This window comes from Mya arenaria, chromosome 10 (genome assembly GCF_026914265.1).
Source record: "Mya arenaria isolate MELC-2E11 chromosome 10, ASM2691426v1".
Lineage (NCBI taxonomy): Eukaryota > Metazoa > Mollusca > Bivalvia > Myida > Myidae > Mya > Mya arenaria.
The window spans coordinates 10224266-10245665 of NC_069131.1; the positions used below are offsets into that span (position 1 = coordinate 10224266).

At 36.0% G+C, this 21400-nt stretch overlaps 1 protein-coding gene across 1 annotated transcript; it reads left to right on the forward strand.

Annotated features, from left to right (window-relative positions):
* Positions 1-4163: 4163 nt before the first annotated feature.
* LOC128206407 (pancreatic alpha-amylase-like) lies at positions 4164-11936 on the forward strand. The gene is made up of 10 exons (XM_052908820.1): positions 4164-4252; positions 4616-4752; positions 4952-5031; positions 5237-5329; positions 5569-6203; positions 6685-6793; positions 7783-7894; positions 10462-10588; positions 11290-11493; positions 11798-11936. The coding sequence occupies exons 1-10, from the start codon at positions 4195-4197 to the stop codon at positions 11815-11817; spliced, it is 1575 nt and encodes a 524-aa protein (XP_052764780.1). The 5' UTR covers positions 4164-4194; the 3' UTR covers positions 11818-11936.
* The last annotated feature ends 9464 nt before the right edge of the window (positions 11937-21400 follow it).

Genomic DNA, 21400 nt, shown 5'->3' on the forward strand with positions numbered 1-21400 from the left:
ATCGTTTAATAAATTTTCAACAATATTATCAAAATGGGGCTTATTATCATTTAGTTTTGATAAAAATTGTTCCTTTTTAGAAACATCCCACATAATTTTATCACTTGAAAAATTTTCATTGCAATTTTTCATATTGTTTAGATTTATTGTAAAATGTAATGGACAGTGGTCCGAAAATTCATTTAGATCATGCACTTCAAAATGATCAATCAACTGAAACATATCATAATTGACAATAACATAATCAACGACACTAGCGGCTAATCTATTCCTGATCAGATTATAGCAAGTAAATTTCCCCACTTCTTTGCGACCATTTACAATAAAAATACTGTTTTCTTTGCAGACCGTTAATAGTTTATTTCCGAAACCGTTAGATTTATTGTCAAACGACGATCTTTTTGGTAAATTTTCAGCAGGTATATCATTTAATGGCATGTCAACAAATCGGTCCAGATTAATATTTTGTACAATATCTGACCTCTGACCTACCCTGGAGTTCAAATCTCCCGTTATAAGTATATCTCCAAGTTGGCTATAATGCCTTATATCATTAGACAATAATTCAAAAAAGTCAGATTCGAATAATTGTGAATTAATGTTTTTATAGACATTAGAATCTTCAGGTGGAATGTAGCAGCTACAGATATAAATATCATTATCTGTTCCGAAGAATGTTTTGTCTAACTTAATCCAAACTAATCCATTAGTATTAATAGAAATGAGTTTTATATAACCAAAATATTTTTGTTTATAGTAGATTATTACACCTCCACTATCACGTTTAGCTTTTTTATTACATTTTGGACGCGGACAAGAAAAACAATGAAAATGGTCTATGTCTACATTAGTAGTTTTAGAGTTCCACGTTTCAGAAAAAAATAATATGTCATATTTGTTTATCAAATTTATAAAAACACTGTCATTAAGTTTTCTTGTGAGTCCTTGTACGTTCCACGAAAGACAAAGGAGCTGCTTCTCGTCGAGATCCTAGGGTCTGTCACTCGCTCCGGTGGCCAGGCGCGCCTGATTCCGATGGTTGCGGGGGGGTAGCTCCGGGACGGGACCTGGAGGGGGGCGGTCATGAGTGTAGCGAACTCTGTCTATATAAAGGGCGTCATATGCCAATGACGCATCCTTGCCCTGTTTCCTGGCATGTACAAGGTATGGGATTAGCTTTCTCCGTCGGTCCTGGATGGCCTTCGGGAACTGGTCGCTTACACTGAACGGAGAACCACGAAGATTAGTACGGGCCTCTTCCTTTACTGTTAGTTTGTCACCGTAAAAGTTGAATTTAACAACAATTGGGCGTGTGTTACCCTGTTCGTACCTGCCGATTCTATGAGCCCTATCAAGTTTAAAATTAGTTCTTGCGTTTTCAATTTTGAGCTCTTTTTCACAAAAAGTTATAATTTTATCAACACAATTTTCCGTCTTTCGCAGATCAGCTGAGTTTTCTTCGGTGATGTTAAAAAATAAAAGATTGTCTCTCATTGAGCGTGATTGCAGATCAATAATATCTTCATTTAACTGAGAATTTATATTCTTAAAAGAATTTATTCCCTCGGACAAACTTGCATTCTTCTCTTTTTGGTCAACTAAAAGTTTTTCGACATTGTTAAATTTGGTTTTTAAATCATCGCAAGTCTGACTATCAAAACTTCGGCTTGATTCAATTTCATTTAATTTGCAGTCCGTGGCATTCACCTTGGATTCTAAAGAAATCACCCTAGCTTCAACTTGAGACATCTTAGCAGAAATAGTTTTCATGTCCGATTCAATTTTGTCAAGTTTATTTAATTTGGTTTCCATCGTTTTCTGTCTAGATTCAATTTCGCCAAGTTTATTCATAATTGCTAAAAATAAACCTTGATCAGCGGGCGGGGGCGATGTCATAGCCGCAAGCGGAGACTGCACGTAAGGAAATGCCGACGGCGGGTTTTGCGGTGAAATGAATTGGAGATGGGGAGCCATATACTGACCACCATGGGGGGTGGCTCCTGTAGCTGGGGAGAAACCTGGCGGGGGCGTCAGCGCCTCCGAGGTTACGATACCGGAAGGCGGCGGGGTTTTGCTCGACATAATTTGACATTTGTCCGGCTGGTCTGCGGTTGATCCCGGCGACGCCTCTTCCTTTGAGCGCTTTTTACTCTTGGTCATGGATGAAACAGCATAGAGCGTCAATCGCGAGACGTGACTAAAAGATCAGCAATTATGTCCACACTATACGCACTATAACCAATTATCCAATTTGCTTTCCACTGCTCAATTGTATAATATAATCCTCTCCTAATGTGATGATATGTGTTCACAAAAGAAATATCGTGGTTGAATGAAAAATTGCTGTTTGAAATATGGAAAAAAATGAAATTTCGCCCTGTAAACTCATGTAAACTTTATTTTTCTGCACAAAGAGTTTCTATAATCCACAGAAGTCCTTAAATCCAGTATATGTACCAAAAATCGCTATACAATTCCATCAATTTTGACCATAATAAACATTTTTTTCCAGAGCACAAAAACACAACCTATACGCACAAACAACTGTAAATCAATATATGCCTTGAGTTTTATTCCATACTTAAGTAATTATTAAGGTATTGATCATATTAAATAGGTATTTCAAGTGACTGATAGTCTATGGTTTTATTTTAAATGAGTATCAACATAAAAATCTAAAAGTTGCGAAGGAATTCATGAGTATCTATATTTTATATGTATATGTTTATATTAATTTGTGTTATAATTACATGACTATACTAACAAAACTAAGCAGGAACAAAAGCCTTTCAACGCTTTTAGTGCTTTGATTCCTATTCCGTCTTATTTGGTCTATACTATTTGTGACGGCAGCTAAAAGTTAATATGACACAGTTGACTGTATTTTCCTGGCTGAAACCAAAACTGTGTCCTTTTAAGAGGCCCGAAGGACGTACCCCTGGTCGGGCTCAAACCAATGACATATATACCACTAGAGCACTCTTGACCTCAACTCTTATTTCAAGCAACAGTATCTGAATTTCGATTTCTAAAACGTTTTTTCTTACACAATTGAAATTATGTGATATCATATTTATAAATGATGCCAAATTAGAAAGCCTCACTATTTTACAGATATAGGGTAAACTAATAAAATAAGTTAATACAGGAATGCATAAAGACCAGCTATTAATGATAATGATTAAATGTTATATACGTGTATTATGTGTACATGTGTAGACGCTAATATTAACTAGATAATTATTGCGATTAAGTGGTTAACACGAAACAATTCGCGAACGTTAACACGTTATTTACGGCAGTTATATGCCACCATAATAAATACACGCCGTTCCCTGACAGTATAGGGCAGGTATGCAAATACAAGCCAACATTTGTATTTGAGTCAATACAATTTACGAGACGGTGGAAATCATAGGGGCCAAGCTGGGATGAAAATCTAGCACTAAATTTATAGTCGCCTAATCATGTATTGTCACAAGCGAACATTGGTTGTGAACGCGGTCAATAATGATTATATTGGTTGGTGACACAAACTTTAGATTCGCAAACAGATTGTTATTTTTGTCTGTAAATTACTGCCCTTTGGTATTGATCAACCCTCCCGTGGAGCATTGTTACTGTATACCCACTAACGTAACACATATATATAAAACAAAGGCATATAACGTAGAAGTCAGCTAGATGTTCTCTACACCAGTTGTTCTCATTGTATCCCTGGGTCTGGCCCAGCGCCGCCGATGCTCGTATTTTCTAATATTAAATTTTATATAAGTACACATTATAAATTCTGTCTGACACTGTGAATATTTATTGTGCAGCATCGGCTACAGGGACTCCCCCAAGTTTGTTGTATTCGTTCTAAGAAGTGAACCTTTGTATCTACATTGTACTTTGTATACATGAGAATAAATTGAGAAAATAAACATTCTATGACTGGGTGGGCTAGACCCTAGTATACATTAAAACGTTTCGAGCCAATGTCTCACTGGCCCAATCATTGAGAGCATTCCAAGGTTCTATTGTTTCAGCCGTGTGACAGTTTTTGGCTTCTTATTGAATAACATTGATGACATGGCAAGTACGCGCTGCTCCAAATACTGACACCACCTTATCATTTATGTATATGACACAAGAGACGTGATAAGACCAAATACACTACGCCAAGTTTAAAGCTAAATTGAATGAACCAACATGCGTTTTATCAACGCAGTATTACAGATCACTGTTCTAACAGTCTGCATAGTACAAGGTAAAACACATTTTATTGCATATATTTTTATTTCGAAACAATGATAGTGCACTGACATACTAATAATTTTGTATATCGGCCAAATTTGAATGTTATTTAACCGATAAAATACTTGTATCTGAAATAAATAAAGTAATACTATGTTAATCGGTTGATATGTTGAATTTTATCGGGCACTTTTTTCTCTTTGCTTTCACAAAAATATCTCTTATAAGTTTTATGTTATTCGGTATTGTTCGATATGAACTTTACGAAAGCAGTCGAAGTAATACAACACAAAAGATCAATCGACTTTTATAATGTTCCCTCTATATATCTCAGTACATAATGATTCTTTGCAAGGTTATATTTGTATTTCATCAGGTTTCGGTGGTCCCTACAATGATCCGCATTGTGCTCCTGGAAGGTCCGTCATTGTTCATTTGTTCGAATGGAAGTGGACGGATATAAAATTGGAATGCGACCGATTCCTTGGACCTAAAGGTTACTGTGGCGTACAGGTGAAATAGTTTGACTTTTGTCTACTTTGCGCTCTGCTGATTCATAAGTTAGAATGTGTTAACGTTCAAAATATATCTCAATGCATTGATATGTATGGTACTGTACAAAAACAAGTTAATCATTTGTCTGTATTGAGGACAAAATGAGCAGGCTGACATATGATTCCTTTCTAAAGCGGTTATTTAATATAATCCCTAGATTTCACCGCCAAACGAAAATGCAGTGATAACTAACACGACGTTTATTTTCGATTGGGCGACTAGGCCTTGGTGGGAGAGGTAGATTAATTTATTTGTTTTGCATATATACATCATATCACAAATAAAACAATGCCATACTAAGAATGGAATGATCATGTACAATATTTTAAGTACAAGATCAAATTTAGAAATAACACGTTCTTAAGATTTGAATTGACAAGTTTGGAGTTACACAACAGCTCTGACACACAACATGTCTAGACCTATAGATTGTACAACACAGATATCAACCAGTCAGCTATAATCTGGTCACAAGGAGTGGTGATGCACAAGAATTCAGGGAAATGGTTGAAACTTGTAATCATGCTGGTGTAAGGTAAGTGTATTTCGTCGCCTGAACAATATCCCTTTCAAATCGAGTTATGATTAGAAATCAGAAATTAAAACCGTAGTTGTGTGTCTGTAGTAACTCTTCGTAGTCTTCCCGAGAAGGGCCGTGATAATATTAACAGAGTTTATAATAGGATTAGAACTAACTTTGCAAAAATTCAATGTCAATGCTAAAATGATAAAACTAAAAACATGATTCGTGGGTTTTGCTTCCCGTTATTTCAGGATATACGTTGACGCCGTTATAAACCATATGACAGCAAATTTCTCGGGTGTTGGCACGGACGGAAGTTCCTTTGACGCTCATGTGTGCAGCTATCCCACTGTACCATACACACAGGTTAACTGTAATGGCCAGGATGTTTGTGGTACAGACGATGGCGTAATTCATGATTATAACAACGAGAAGGAAGCGAGAGATTGCAGCCTGTTTGGATTAGTGGATCTAGCTCTAGGCACGGATGATGTTAGGAGAAAAATTGCATCATATTTGAATACCCTGATTGACATTGGCGTTGCTGGTTTTCGTATTGATGCAGCGAAGCATATGTGGCCAGGTGATCTTAGTGTGCTATTTTCTAGGCTGAACGATTTGAAGACGGAATATTTCGGTACCGGCAAGCGCTCTTTCATTTACCAAGAGATTATTGAATTTAAAACTTCGAAAGCGTTCAGTAAGCAATATGTCCAAACAGGCAGAGTGACAAACTTTCAGTATGGAATGGACATGGCAGAAATATTTTTGCGTGACAATCTCAATTTGTCACAATTCGTCCCGACATTGGAGAGTTACCTCCCTTCGGAGGATTCCTTGGTATTCATCAGCAACCATGACAACCAGAGGACAAATGGGTCCGAAGGTACTGAAGTTATATTGCTTTGTTTATCTAGCACACATTAGTTTGATTAGAGTAGGAAAAGAAATAAAGATGAAGCGCTCTAGTATAAATTTACAAGTATATATATGTGAACATTTCCTGTTTCCAACAGTAGCCACATGATATTTTCATCAATAGAGGGTGTGTAAGATGTAGCGTAAACTTGAAATATTGGTCTCTTAACCTTGATTAATAGTACGGTCACATATCCCACACAGCATTGTGCCCTTGCGACCGCCCTTACATTTTGAAAAAATCCTATGAAACTTCTTGCACGTAGGGGTGCCTTATCCCGAATCAATGGATATGTGACCGTGGTTTTAATTTTATTTTGTTCCAATATCAATCACAGATGAGTGAATTATTTACGACCACCTTTAATACATCACATGTACACGTTCTAAGTGAACTCACTCATCAATGCTGCATATTCATTTAACACATTGCTCTTTGATTCCCTCAGGCCCGGCAATCTCGTTTTTCGATGAGAAGGCGTACGTGCTGGCTACTGGTTTGATGTTGGCCCATCCATATGGTGTCCCGAGGGTAATGTCGAGCTATAGGTGGAACAGGTGAGTCCATTTGGTTTCCCGAGAGTAATATCCAGTTATTGGTGGAACAGGTGAGTCCATATGGTGTCCCGAGGGTGATGTCGAGCTATAGGTGGCACAGATGAGTCCATATGGTTTCCCGAGAGTAATATCCAGTTATTGGTGGAACAGGTGAGTCCATTTGGTTTCCCGAGGGTCATGCCGAGCTATAGGTGGCACAGATGAGTCCATATGGTTTCCCGAGAGTAATATCCAGTTATTGGTGGAACAAGTGAGTCCATTTGGTTTCCCGAGGGTCATGCCGAGCTATAGGTGGAACAGGTGAGTCCATATGGTGTCCCGAGGGTAATGTCGACTTATAGGTACAACAGGTGAGTCAATACGATGTCTAGACGGTAATGTCGAGCTATAGGTGGAACAGGTGAGTCCATATGGTTTCCCGAGGGTAATATTCAGTTATTGGTGGAACAGGTGAGTCCATATGGTGTCCCGAGGGTAATGTCGAGATATAGATGGAGCAGGTCAGTTTACTAGTTCTATGTGGCTGGGTATATAGTCATAAAACACTTCGGAATAACATAAACAAATTATGGGTTGGCCAGGAATCCCAACGTTATATAGAGATACCGTACAAGATATTTCTAGAGGCAAAATGCCATGGTAGAGAAATGGTGTATTATACTGTGCATATTTGAACCGACTTGTGATTGAATACGAAACGACAATAAGGTGTTGTAGATACTATTAGATAAGATCTATGGCTCGGTTGGTGCATCATTCCTAATTGTGACGAATGAACTGTACTATTTCAGTCTGGTTGTATTGTTTTGTTGCATAGTGTTTCTTATTTCCAGTGTGTTTTTGACCTAAATTATGTGTCTCTAAACAGAGGTTTCGTTTCAATGTTTGCTACTCTGCTTGTTCCAGCAGTTTTTGTACATGTATAGTATTATTATGCAAAATGGTCCTCTTTTAACCTGTATTGGAGCATTTTATGAATACACTTGTAGACACTTTGAAAATGGCGAGGACAAAAACAACTGGCAAGGTCCACCACACAATGCGGACATGAGTACTGCTAATGTTGTCATAAATGACGACTTATCTTGTGCCGGGGATTGGGTAGGTAGCTTTTTCATAACATCCTTTTATATATCAGTCATTAGGATTCGCCTTATATATCAGTCATTAAGATTCGCCTTATATATCAGTCATTAGGATTCGCCTTGTATATCACTCATAAGGATTCGCCTTATATATCAGTCATTAAGATTCGCCTTATATATCAGTCATTAGCTTTCGCCTTGTATATCACTCATTAGGATTCGCCTTATATATCAGTCATTAAGATTCGCCTTATATATCAGTCATTAGCTTTCGTCTTGTATATCACTCATTAGGATTCGCCTTATATATCAGTCATAAGGATTCCACTTATATATCAGTCATTAGGATTCGACTTTTATATATCAGTCAATAGGATTCGCCTTTTATATATCAGTCATTTGGATTCGCCTTTTATATATCAGTCATGAGGATTCGCCTTTTATATACGTATCACTCATTAGGATTCGCCTTTAATATCAGTCATAAGGATTCGCCTTTTATATATCAGTCATTAGGTTTCGCCTTTTATATATCAGTTATTAGGATTCGCCTTATATATCAGTAACTAGGATTTGCTTTATGTATCAGTCAATAGGATTCGCCTTTTATATATCAGTCATTAGGTTTCGCTTTTTATATATCAGTCATTAGGTTTCGCCTTTTATATATCAGTTATTAGGATTCGCCTTATATATCAGTAACTAGGATTTGCTTTATATATCAGTCAATAGGATTCGCCTTTTATATATCAGTCATAAGGATTCGCCTTTTATATATCAGTCATTAGGTTTCGCCTTTTATATATCAGTTATTAGGATTCGCCTTATATATCAGTAACTAGGATTTGCTTTATATATCAGTCAATAGGATTCGCCTTTTATAAATCAGTCATTAGGTTTCGCCTTTTATATATCAGTCATTAGGATTCGCCTTTTATATATCAGTCATTAGGATTCGCCTTTTATATATCAGTCATTAGGATTCGCCTTTTATATATCAGTCATTAGGATTCGCCTTTTATATATCAGTCATTAGGGTTCGCCTTAAATATCAGTCATAAGTATTCGCCTTTTATATGTCAGTCATTAGGATTCGCCTTATGTATCAGTCATTAGGATTCGCCTTTTATATATCAGTCATTAGGATTCGCCTTATGTATCAGTCATTAGGTTTCGCCTTGTATATTAGTCATTAGGATTCGCCTTATGTATCAGTCATTAGGATTCGCCTTTTATATATCAGTCATTAGGATTCGCCTTATGTATCAGTCATAAGGATTCGCCTTTAATATATCAGTCATTAGGATTCGCCTTTTATATATCAGTCATTAGAATTCGCTTTTTATATATCAGTCATTAGGATTAGCCTTTTATATATCAGTCATTAGGATTAGCCTTTTATATACTAGTATCAGTCATTAGGATTAGCCTTATATATCAGTCATTAGGATTCGCCTTATGTATCAGTCATTAGGTTTCGCCTTGTATATTAGTCATTAGGTTTCGCCTTGTATATCAGTCATTAGGATTCGCCTTTTATATATCAGTCATTAGGATTCGCCTTATGTATCAGTCATTAGGTTTCGCCTTGTATATCAGTCATTAGGATTCGCCTTTTATATATCAGTCATTAGGATTCGCCTTTTATATATCAGTCATTAGGTTTCGCCTTGTATATCAGTCATTAGGATTCGCCTTATATATCAGTCATTAGGTTTCGCCTTGTATATCAGTCATTAGGATTCGCCTTGTATATATCAGTCATTAGGATTCGCCTTGTATATTAGTCATTAGGTTTCGCCTTGTATATCAGTCATTAGGATTCGCCTTTTATATATCAGTCATTAGGATTCGCCTTATGTATCAGTCATTAGGTTTCGCCTTGTATATCAGTCATTAGGATTCGCCTTGTATATATCAGTCATTAGTTTTCGCCTTTTATATATCAGTCATTAGGTTTCGCCTTGTATATCAGTCATTAGGATTCGCCTTATATATCAGTCATTAGGTTTCGCCTTGTATATCAGTCATTAGGATTCGCCTTTTATATATCAGTCATTAGGATTCGCCTTTTATATATCAGTCATTAGGTTTCGCCTTGTATATCAGTCATTAGGATTCGCCTTTTATATATCAGTCATTAGGTTTCGCCTTTTATATATCAGTCATTAGGTTTCGCCTTAAACTTTCTCTTTAATCCTAAAGGCTGATTAAGCCATTGATACTGAAAATTGGTTCAAATTTGCTTTTATTACATTTTGTTCAAAAGCCACTTTTCCTAAAATTGTCAATTATCTTAGTCAAACTCAAATTTTATAAGTAGATATAAAGCTGCCATAGATTATGTATTGGGACTCATTTCCGTAAGCAAGCCTCGTTGCCTGGCAACGCAGGTGTCCTTGGCTCGGATTTTTCTATCCGGAACGGAAACGCATGACAGATATTTTTAATCTTATGAATTGTTATCTTGTATCTATTTCTGTGGTGATTTAGAAGCCTGTATATTGTACTTGAACATTTTAAAGATTTCTAACGGATCAGAAAGTTCTAAGAGTACAATCGCCCGAATATTCGTTTTCACAGGTATGTGAGCATCGATGGACCCCAATATTCAAGATGGTTAACTTCAGGAATGTTGTACATGGGTCCCCTCTTCAGAATTGGCAGAGCACGACGCCCAACCAGATGGCATTTTCAAGAGGCAACAGAGGTATACAACAACGTTATGAAGAAACTGTATTGTTGCTGTTCCTAAAAGCATGCATACATAATATACATATTTTTTATAAGTGGTACTTAATTAAAGAAGCGGCCTGTTCTTATATTTACGTTTGGGTTCAAATGAACTTTTATATAAATAATGCTCTTATCCGCCGTTTAAAGATTTCGAATGAGTATAGGCTTGATAATTATCAAAATGCTGTTTAATCAAGTATCACACACAGTGTCTATATTGTGTTTGTTCATAAAATGTTAAATTTCAACAAAGGCTTTAAAGCTGCATTCTCACAGATATACCGTTTTTATCACTTTTTTATTTTTTGTCTTGGAAAGAGTATTTTTTTGCGTAAATATCTGCAAACCAATGAGAAAATATTGCTGACAAAATATCAGTTCGCAGATTTACATATTTCCGTTTGAAAAATGCATACTTAAAAATTAAAATCTGCGATCTAATATTTTGTCAGCAGTCTTATATAACTGGTTTCCATGGATTTTCGCCAAAATTGGCTCATTCCAAGACAAAAAATAAACAAGTTGTCAAAACGTTCAATCTGTGAGAGTGCAGCTTTAAAAGAGTTGCTTCCATAAAATCCGTAAAAAGTCCCGTAAATGCTAAACATGTGTTGATTTAAAATATGTTTTCGCAAACTTTCCTACCTTAGTATAAATAATCGTTCTACTTTACAGGGTTCTTTGCAATTGTTTCTGACAACAGTATACTTAATGAAAAGCTAAACACTGGCTTGCCTGTCGGAACATATTGTGACGTCATTTCCGGCGATTACGTAAATAGCGCGTGTACCGGAAAAACTATCCATGTTGACGCTACTGGCAGGGCCCATGTTCACATCAATGGGAATTCGGCAACTCCGATGATTGCAATTCATATAGGTGTGGTTATCATTATTTAGTGTGTTGTTGTTGTTGTTGTTGTTGTTGTTGTTGTTGTTGTTGTTGTTGTTGTTGTTGTTTCCTATTTTTACGGATACCTTTCCCATATAAGCAAGTTTAAACATAAAACAACATACACCTCTAAAAACAATCTAATGAATTTTAATTTCTGAACCATGAAAATTGGTATTTCTGAATCAGAAGCAGTGGGAAGAAAAAAGTCAATATTTTATATCATAACTGATTTGAGTTCCTAATATGACTATTACGTATTATAATCAGATTCGGCATTTTTTAATTACAGATTCTTCACTCGCCCGTTAGTGTAATATACTTGGAAGGAAAATGGGAGCGGGATTTGATGAACTAGATGAATTAAAACACGTTGAAATAAAGCAAAAGTTATCATTGAAGTATCTTTTTTTCATTCATAATCATTTTAATACCTAAAATACAAGCAAATGTTTATATAAGCTTAGTTTGTCTACTGAGATGCGTGAGTTGTCTGTTTGTGATATTATAACGTTGTTGTCTATCATTCAATGCCGCTTGGGCCCTTACCTGGTGCCTCGAAATTGGGTATATATGTAAATGTTTGAATACTGGACTTGTCCCTGTATTTTGCAGTGTATCATTGAGGTGGTACCCACATAATTTTAACAACTGTTAGCCAATGTATTTGTTCCGATGATTTATAATAAGCATCATTGCAAAAATGGTGAAATTCTCTGTGATTGTTCTGCCTTACGCAACCTTGTTGTGTGTTATGTTCTTCGTATGCATATATATGTAGGCTTGTGCTGGCCTTGATGAGATAGCAGGGCGGATCAAGTGTTTAAGGGTACGCACATTCGGGGCTCATATAATATTTGACGTGTGCCTTCTCCTCATTGACCAATTAGTATATGGTGTATAAGAACAATTTTGTTAATGTCTTCTGAAATGGTGCGATATTGGGAACTTTACTTTTGTTTCAAATATATACATAACAATTATATTCGTGGACTATTTAAGAGGAGAAGTCTTCCATCATCCCTTTAATTAGCTAGTGATTCAAGTGTTGTAAATATAAACACGTGTAGGACATAGACGGACTGTTACTACAACGTCAATAGTCATTTATATCCTTGCAAAGTACGTACTTGCTGGTGTCGTGTACTAATGAAAATCGGATGGTCCATTATCAAGGACAAATACTCGATAAAACATACATGTTGTTTATTGCATAATATAAGGCAAGTCAAGTCAAGTCAATACTTTTATTCTATCAAATACATGTACAACATGAAAACATTGAGATGCATAATTATTAAAGACAATCAAATATAGATGCTCAAATCAGTTTAAACATAAATAGATATTGGTGATAACATTTTACCTTCATAATCTTTAACATAAACATTAAACAGTTGATACTTATAAGAAGTTAAAGCGCATAATGTAAAGAAATATAATTGTCATAGTGATATTTTAAAACAATGGGAGAGTCTCTTATTTAGTAAAGTACAAAAAAAAAACAAAAAAAAAACCATTGTATTATATATGTATGAGAAACTAAATGCATTTACTAACAGATGTATCAATACTAGATATAGTTAGAAATGTAAACATCAACGATAACATATATATATATATATATATATTACAACAATATAACAAGAACCACAGTACCGTTCATCAAATCCATAAAGTTCAGTTTGTTTCTGTCTAAGAATGTCTTTTTTTACAGTTTTAATTTTGTTTTATACGTTAGAATAACCTGGACATGCAGGAAAAATAATACTAGATTTCATTGTGTAATAAACTAACAAATATATGATGTGTTTCTTGTTTGGATGCACGTTTTTCATAAATAATCTTTTATAGAAATCCGTCAGTGCTTTTTAACATCCGAATGACCATTAAAGTTAAAACCAGGTGGCCATTTGGACAATCTTGGCAATTTTCCTTCGAAAACAACCTTGGATATATATGGACGGTTAACATTGTCCGAAATATTTTCATTTTACTACGCTGCAAGTATATTGCGTAGTTAAGAATCTTTATAATAATGCCATAGTGCACTTAAATGGAATTCATTTTCAACTTATTAATTGTGTGTGTGGTGGTTCGGGTACAGTTATTGAGCCCTCTATTTAAAGTTTTCCTCTTATTGTTTGGTTATTTGCATGTTCTAAAATGTTTCTTAATAATAAAATTACTGAGCCCACTAGTCTGCCTTGTTTTAAACACACAGTGTGTGACATAACTATACGGTTTTAAAAATACAAAACCTCGGTAAAGGCTTCATTTGTTTTAAACAAAAGTTCTGACTACAAAGTGACCGTTTATTTGTTTATATTAAGAGCATTTTTTACCTTGTCACATCGCTTGAAGACTGATTGGTGAAATAAGTATGTTTGGTCCTTTGGGGTCTTATTATAACCTTTCACGTGCACATGCCGAATGATGGAATTTCCGAACCAGATTGCATGTCGGTAACGAGGTTTGCCCGAGAGTCAAACATCCGCTTACAGGTAAATGTTTCTTTTCAGCGGTATGATTTATAGAACGAATGGTGTTGTAAATGCTGCATTTTATACCTTGCCCCAAATAGCGCGTGAACAGTTGGGTGTAAAGTCATGTCGCGCTGTAACATTTTGAAGTTTTGATTTTTTCTTGTTGAAATTGTTTTGTTTTTTTAATCTTCTTTTGAATTTGCCCTTCTTAAACACTCTCTTTTCCCGTATAAATATCCATTTTATTATTTAATATTCTGAAATGGGGACGACAGAGATCTACTGGCCCGGTAAAGATATGGACACACATGTCTAGTATGCAAGAATAATGATAAAGCTAGAATGCCGCGCTGAAATTGTTGCAGTTATAATTGTTGTAAATGGCCAGTTTAAATCAGATCAACACTTCTGTTCACATACTTTTGATATTCTACAGCTATCGATGGATCTCTTTAGCGGAATGTTCCTACCTTTCATCACCTCACGCCTAGCAGATGGAAGCCATTCTTACCTGTCCAGTCCTCCGAACACACACATGTATTCTTCAGGGTGGTCAGACATCATCCATCATCGCGCAGATCAGGTCTAGTAAAAGAGGATATATTTTGATTTCAGTGTATAATCCATTTTATTTTCACAAATAAATAAAAGACGATCTTATACTGAAATTGACAACTGTTCTGTGTCACTTAAGCTTATTTCCTTTTCCCCTCGTGACTGTCCCCCCACCCCTTGCGTGAAGTTTATATGGCCGATGACGTAGACTATCATTCCTAATGCACACCGAATGCTCCTCATTTTCCACCCTTCCCCCTTGCACACCGAATACTCCTTATTTCCTACCCGTCCCCCTTGCACCATGAATACTCCTCATTTTCTACCCCCCCCCCCCCCTTGCACACCGAATACTCCTCATTTTCCACCCTCCCCCCTTGCACCACGAATACTCTTCATTTCCCCCCTCCCCCCTTGCACACCGAATACTCCTCATTTTCCACCCTCCCCCCTTGCACACCGAATACTCCTCATTTTCCACCCTCCCCCCTTGCACACCGAATACTCCTCATTTCCTACCCGTCCCCCTTGCACCACGAATACTCCTCATTTACTACCCGTCCCCCTTGCACACCAAATACGCCTCATGTTCTCCCCCCCCCCCCCCCCACCGTGCACGGAATATTCCTCATATCCTACCCGTCCCCTAGCGAACCGAATACTCCTCGTGTTCTACCCCCACCTCTTGCGCACCGAATACTCATCATTACCAGTGGCGGATCCAGGAATTTCTAAATGGGGGCGGCACACCTAATTATAAACATATCTTAATTTTTAATGCATTATTCTAATCATATAATTACATGGAATTAACATTTGTCTTCAGTGTCAATGATGTTTGGCAGATCAATTTAATTAAAAAGATAGCAATTACTGATCTAAGATAAACCTTTCAAAAAACAACAACGATATCTAGCCGGTTTGGGGAATCGAACCAGGGTCGACGGATTAACAGGCGAATTATTATGTATTCATTTACAAAGGCTCTAGCATAATTCCGAGAACTAGACGATAATAAAGGCCGAAATGGAAAGTTTCAAGGCGGCAAACTTTTGTTAAATGCCCGTCAGGCACACGCATATCTTGTTGACAGTGACATTATTAAAAGGAATGACAAACATATAATGTGCACATGCTAACAGTTTAAATTAACTTATATTTCTGGTAATGGTATATGATATATTCTGAAAACAGTAAACTTACGCGTATAAATGCAGCCATATTTGTCTACTTTTGATCAGCTGTCTGTGTAAAATGCTGCGCCGATTTTTTATGAAATGTTCGGCCTCCGATGCCATTTGAAATCAAGGGGCTTTTTCGTTTCGTATACTATATTATACTCGATAATCAGATTCAACTCTTTATTTGCTCAAATGCTTATGTAAAATTTAAATTGTCACAAAACAACTTATTTGTAAAGTTAAATCAATAAAGTTGTGCCCCCAAAAAACATTGCTTGCCGGCCCGCCGGGGGGGGGGGGGGGCACGGGCCCTCTGTGTCCCCCGGTAGAACCGCCACTGATTACCTTCTCGCCCCTCCATGCGTACCGAATATTCCTCATTTTCTAGCCCCCCCCCCCCCCCCCACCACCACCACCCCCACCCCTGCGCACCGAATACCGTTTTATTTCCTAACCCTCTACAGCCCCCCTTGCGCACCGAATGCTCCTTCATGTTCTACAACCCCCCTTGCGCACCGAATGCTCCTTCATTCTTCATTATACTTTCCCGAAAACGCCAGTTTCCCGTAATGTAACAAGAAAGCAATATAATTTTACAGTTCATCGAGTCCAGAGATACCTGATCGTGTCGTTTGCAAAAATGAACTTATGTGTAAATTCTCCACCTATCGTCATTGAAATAATATGTGATTGAAAAAAATAAACTATTACTGATCTAGAAGGGGGATTAACTCAAAATGATTGTTCAAGTCATGTCGGAAGAGTTATCTCGTTGTTTGTTTTGTTCGTTTCTATCTGAAGAAACTTCATGCAAATGAACGAAAACAAAACTATTCATTTAGGCCTTATTGTAGCTAGCATCAACAATAAAGCATGAAATAAAACAAACACAAAGAACTGGCAGTCGACGTTAAACCTTCTAGGCGTTTCCTCCATAAATGGTTGTTGTGTTAGATCGAGCGTCTTCCTGGAAACGATACTTTGAATATCTAACAAACATGATAGATTATCAATTTATCGTATACCATTCCGTGGTGTCCATTTTCATTTAACTACAAATAAATGACAATTGATGAATATAATTTCTTTTATTCTATTATGCCATTGGCGTTAGTGTTAAAGTATGTCTTTAATATCGAGTACTTTATTTGTGATGCTTTGACAATGTCATAGTTTGGTGTAACAGTGTGTTCAATGGACTACATCCAAGCCTGAAAACAATGTGTGTAAACCTGCAGAACTTTAACATCAGTAATAAGCATAACAAACTCTAGCCATGTTTAGTCTACAATGCTACGGTTGCACCACAGGGCTCGTTTCCAATGACTCAAAATGAAATAAAGATAAAACTCCACCCAGGTTCATTGTTAACCTTTTAATTTTGCTTTTGTGTATTAAAGCTGCACCTTCACGTATTGAACGTTTTAACAAGAGTTTTATTTTTTGTCTTGGAACGGTCCATTTTTGTGAAAATGCATGTAAACCAGTCATATGGGACTGCTGACAAAAAAGATCGCAGAGTTTTATATTTAAGTTCAAAAATTGATGTTTTATGCATTATTCTTAAACCGTTAGTATGCTTTTAGCCATAAAACATTTATTTTCGAACGGAAATATGAATATTTGCGACCTGATCTCTTGCCAGCTGTCTTTTATCATTGGTTTGCAGATATTTACGCAAACATTTGCTCATTCCAAGACAAAAAATAACAAAAAGTTGTAAAAACGGTAAATCTGTAAGAGTGCAGCTTTAATGATAGGACAAGGCTGAGGTTTAGAGCTCGATATTGTTTTTTGTAAAACATGCAAAACTATATATAAATGGACTGTGTTTGTTGTCTGGAGTGTCTTTTGATGACTTTCTGTTATAGCGTGTGCCATAAACAGCATCACGGTAACTGTTGAGCTGCTGGGCTCGTCCCTGTGTATTCCCACTGTATAATAAGTCTGTGAGACCTGTAGTTTGTACGGAACATTGACGGAACGGTACCCACCATTGCGTGACAATGCCTGAACAGTCTGAATATAAATGATACAATGGAAGATACATGGACAAGCCCTGTAGCCAAAGTGTTAAAGAAATCCCTGTTAGATGCACACAGAGTCCCTTGATTGCAAAGTCCCTATCTTGTATACTGAGGCTGTTTTCAATGTTAATTATTATTATTATCCTTAGACATGCCTCAGTGATTTATTTCAGTCTTTTGGTGAACTATATTTACAGTCCATCAAAATCCTTAATTCTACTCTTGATTTTAAGCTGAATCTAAGTTGTCTAGTGAATTCAACCCTTTTACTTCAGAGGTATCACTCTTTTGAATATAATTCGATTGTCTTAAAGTAAAAAAGAAAAAAGTTCTTCCTATAAACAGGACATGTTTCAAATTCTCGTCTGAACTACTTCCTAAGTGAGTTTATAGTTCAGTGTTAATCGTGTTAAAATTCATTCTATTGATGTGTTAACGTTTGAATGCATCATAAAACGAAGCATTGTCGGAATGCGAGCATATGTGGCGCCCAGTAAACAGACTGCTGGAGAAAAGGAATATTGCGCATAGATCCACTCTGAAGAATTGGCAAAGAATATCACTCTTTTTAGACTGCGCTTTGAGTAGGCAGCATGTGTTTATTGTATGTTATATGATGGATGGGCTGTTCTCAAGTGTCTGTATGTGCCCTTTTGACATGCACATGCATACATTTTTATTAATCAGCGTTCTTCTATTATCCATAAATAAACTTGTTTAAGCTGAGCAAAGAAGAGATTTACAAGACTGTTTGGAATTATACCTGTTCAGATAAAGAGCACTCCTTCACCTGGCAGTGAAACTAGTAATACACATACGCGCGCACATTAAGATAATGTATAGATTTTTAATACAATGTCACCATATTATAAACGTATCGAATCAACGGGTCCCCGTTTTTAGTTCATCTAAGGAGCTCAGTCGCTGATTTGTAGTGTTATAACCAGGTTATTGTCACTAAATTGTATATGTAAGTATATAGTAAATGTTCTTCCATTTAAGCAAAATCAAAGAAATTGTATAATACGCGTTCATTATTTCGACGTCAATGCACATTTTATCAAGTGGCAACACTGCTTTTACAATTTTATAGAGGCTAATTAACTGTTGAAATTACTGGTTAGGTGGCATTTTTTCGCAGAAACAAATTATTAGCGCACCCTGTAATAACCTTGTTTAACAACTGATTTTTTATTGTTTAATACAAATAATATTTTGTGTTCAAAAAAGCATCAAAAATGAGTAATTTATTAGTAATATTGAACTTGCACGAGGTTGCTCCACATTTCTTCCAGTGGAGGGTCTTTGATTTCACTACTCAACAAAAATAAAAATTTATCGCCCCAAATAATCGTTTAAACAGAGCAAAATGTTTAATGTTATAGATAATGGAAAGAAATATCATATGTAGTTGTCGGTCAGGAACATCTTTTTTAATAATTACTTTTTTCTAAGGTGGCGAATTATTGATACAATACACCGTCATTTCAGTGAATATTCTTTGGCACGTAATTTCATATTAAAGATAAGCATACATCATACGCATCGTGCATATTTTTAGTTCAGGGGCGTTTATTTCTCTCTGTACATTTTCATTCGAAAATAATGAGAATTTATTGTTCAAGAAAAGCCTCTATTTCCGGGCGAAAAGGTGTCCCTATTCCCTAACCAGTTCGTAAACAAGGATTATAAAATCCATTTAATTTTGCCTAATGCCATTCAGTTTTAATTTGTTATGAGTTGAAGTTGTGAAACTGAAAATAAGTGTTACACACGAAATAGCAAAACATATTCGGTGGATAAAACACATCCATCAAGAGTTGTTGGCCTTATATTCAGCTGCAGTACAATTGACACTTATAAACACCAGAGCTGGTCTTTATTAAACGTATGAAGTCATTTCTTAAACTGAGTCACTATTCTCAATTAAATATATCATATGTCATAGGATATAAAACTTTCTGAATTATATTCTTTTCATTTACCTTATTAAAAAATAACAACATATTTTAATGTTAAAAACACTCATACATTTCTTTGAATTTTAACTATCAAAATAATAAAAAATCGTCTTAAGTTACGAAATGACTTATAGTGTCCCAGGCATTTACCTTCAGAAAAGAGGAAACGATAAATATCTCATATAGTGATTTCACAGATATAACGCATTTCGTAATATTATCTACTGTGAAATCATTAATGTTCGTGGGGCATTAATGTTCGTGGTTTTCGTGGGTTGGGTGATCCACGAATTCAAGATCCCACGAAATATAAACCCTTTATTCACTTTTTCATTTGCCTTGTTACGTACATACTCTAGTATATTATTTACAGAGGTTGCAGTATACAGTGTTAAAACCTGTCTCACTGTATAACTTACGATCATTATTCTGTTAATATATTATAACTGCCTTTAACAAATAATGAACCAAATCAATTAAATGTGTTTTATACAGCAAATGACAGTTATAAGCACGTGTTTAAACGTATGCTGTTTATGAAAATCTCCAAGTTTACAAGATGTGCGTGATGAGTGTCTGTACTCGATTTTTTTATTTAATGAAATAATTAATCGATAACTAGTACATGGAAGGTTACTAAGCACCGAACGTGACAATATACGCACCTTTTCGGTGTTTTCACAGTTTGCAAAATTCTTAATTGGCATCCAATGGCTTCCCCTATCTGTATTTATGATCAGGGTACATCTTCTTTTATTACCTTTATTCCCAATTAAATCGATAAGTGACATGGGTATATGCACTAATTAGCATGTCATACCACATTAGCGAGTGTCATAAACCGAGTGACGTAGAAGACGGAAATCACGGGCCAGCGCGTGGATATTATGCAGACGATCTAGGACGATCGCATCTTGGATTTTTTTTTTCAAAAATGAAAATCCACGAATTCAAGTACCCACGAAATTGTTTTTATTCGGCAAACCACGAAATTTCATGCCCACGAACATTAATGATTTCACAGTATTTAAAGGTACTCCATAATTTAAAAGTTGGTTTGTAAAACCGACAAATACAGTGTTTCAAATTTCATTTGTGTACCTAGTTTTGAGGTTCAATATTTAGCAAGCATAGTAAATCCAACCTTTGAAAACCGTAATAGGGACTAAACACCAGATGATACAACTGCAAGAAAAAAGGAAAACCGTCAAAAACTAAAATAAGTGAAATCGTTTTGTACAACGCGTCGAATCCTAACGATCTTTCGAAGTTTTTGCGGATTTTTTTCTAGTTCGAAAATTTACTGGATACGTCTACCACGTAAATCCCAGCTAATTTAAGAAAAACGTCGATATATGTTTCTGTACTAATCACGTGACTTTCACATTCTTAATGTACGTTCTTTAAACTGGGAAACCATCATGTGCTATTTTTAAACGGGTCAACTCAGCTTTTGGAACCATCTGGTGTCTAGTCTCTGTAAGGTGTAATAAGGAAAGCTAGAAAAAGATTAATACAAATGTATGTAACCTTTCATGTAAATTGAATGGTTATTATGTATCTTTATGTGTGTTCCTTTCATTTTCTCGGCACGTTTGAATGTAACGCAAAAGTGGCTTCAGGCGTTTTAAATGCAGGCATTTAAAATTTTACCGTAGACAAAGGGATACACAAATGAAATAAAG

What these genes read in the sequence shown, in the direction of transcription:
- LOC128206407 (XM_052908820.1), top strand. Translation starts at nt 4,195, where the DNA reads ATGCGTTTTATCAACGCAGTATTACAGATCACTGTTCTAACAGTCTGC. An exon ending in ACTAGGCCTTGGTGGGAGAG is followed by an intron (nt 5,032 to 5,236) that starts GTAGATTAATTT and finishes TGTACAACACAG; the next exon opens with ATATCAACCAGTCAGCTATA. An exon ending in TCGAGCTATAGGTGGAACAG is followed by an intron (nt 6,794 to 7,782) that starts GTGAGTCCATTT and finishes ATACACTTGTAG; the next exon opens with ACACTTTGAAAATGGCGAGG.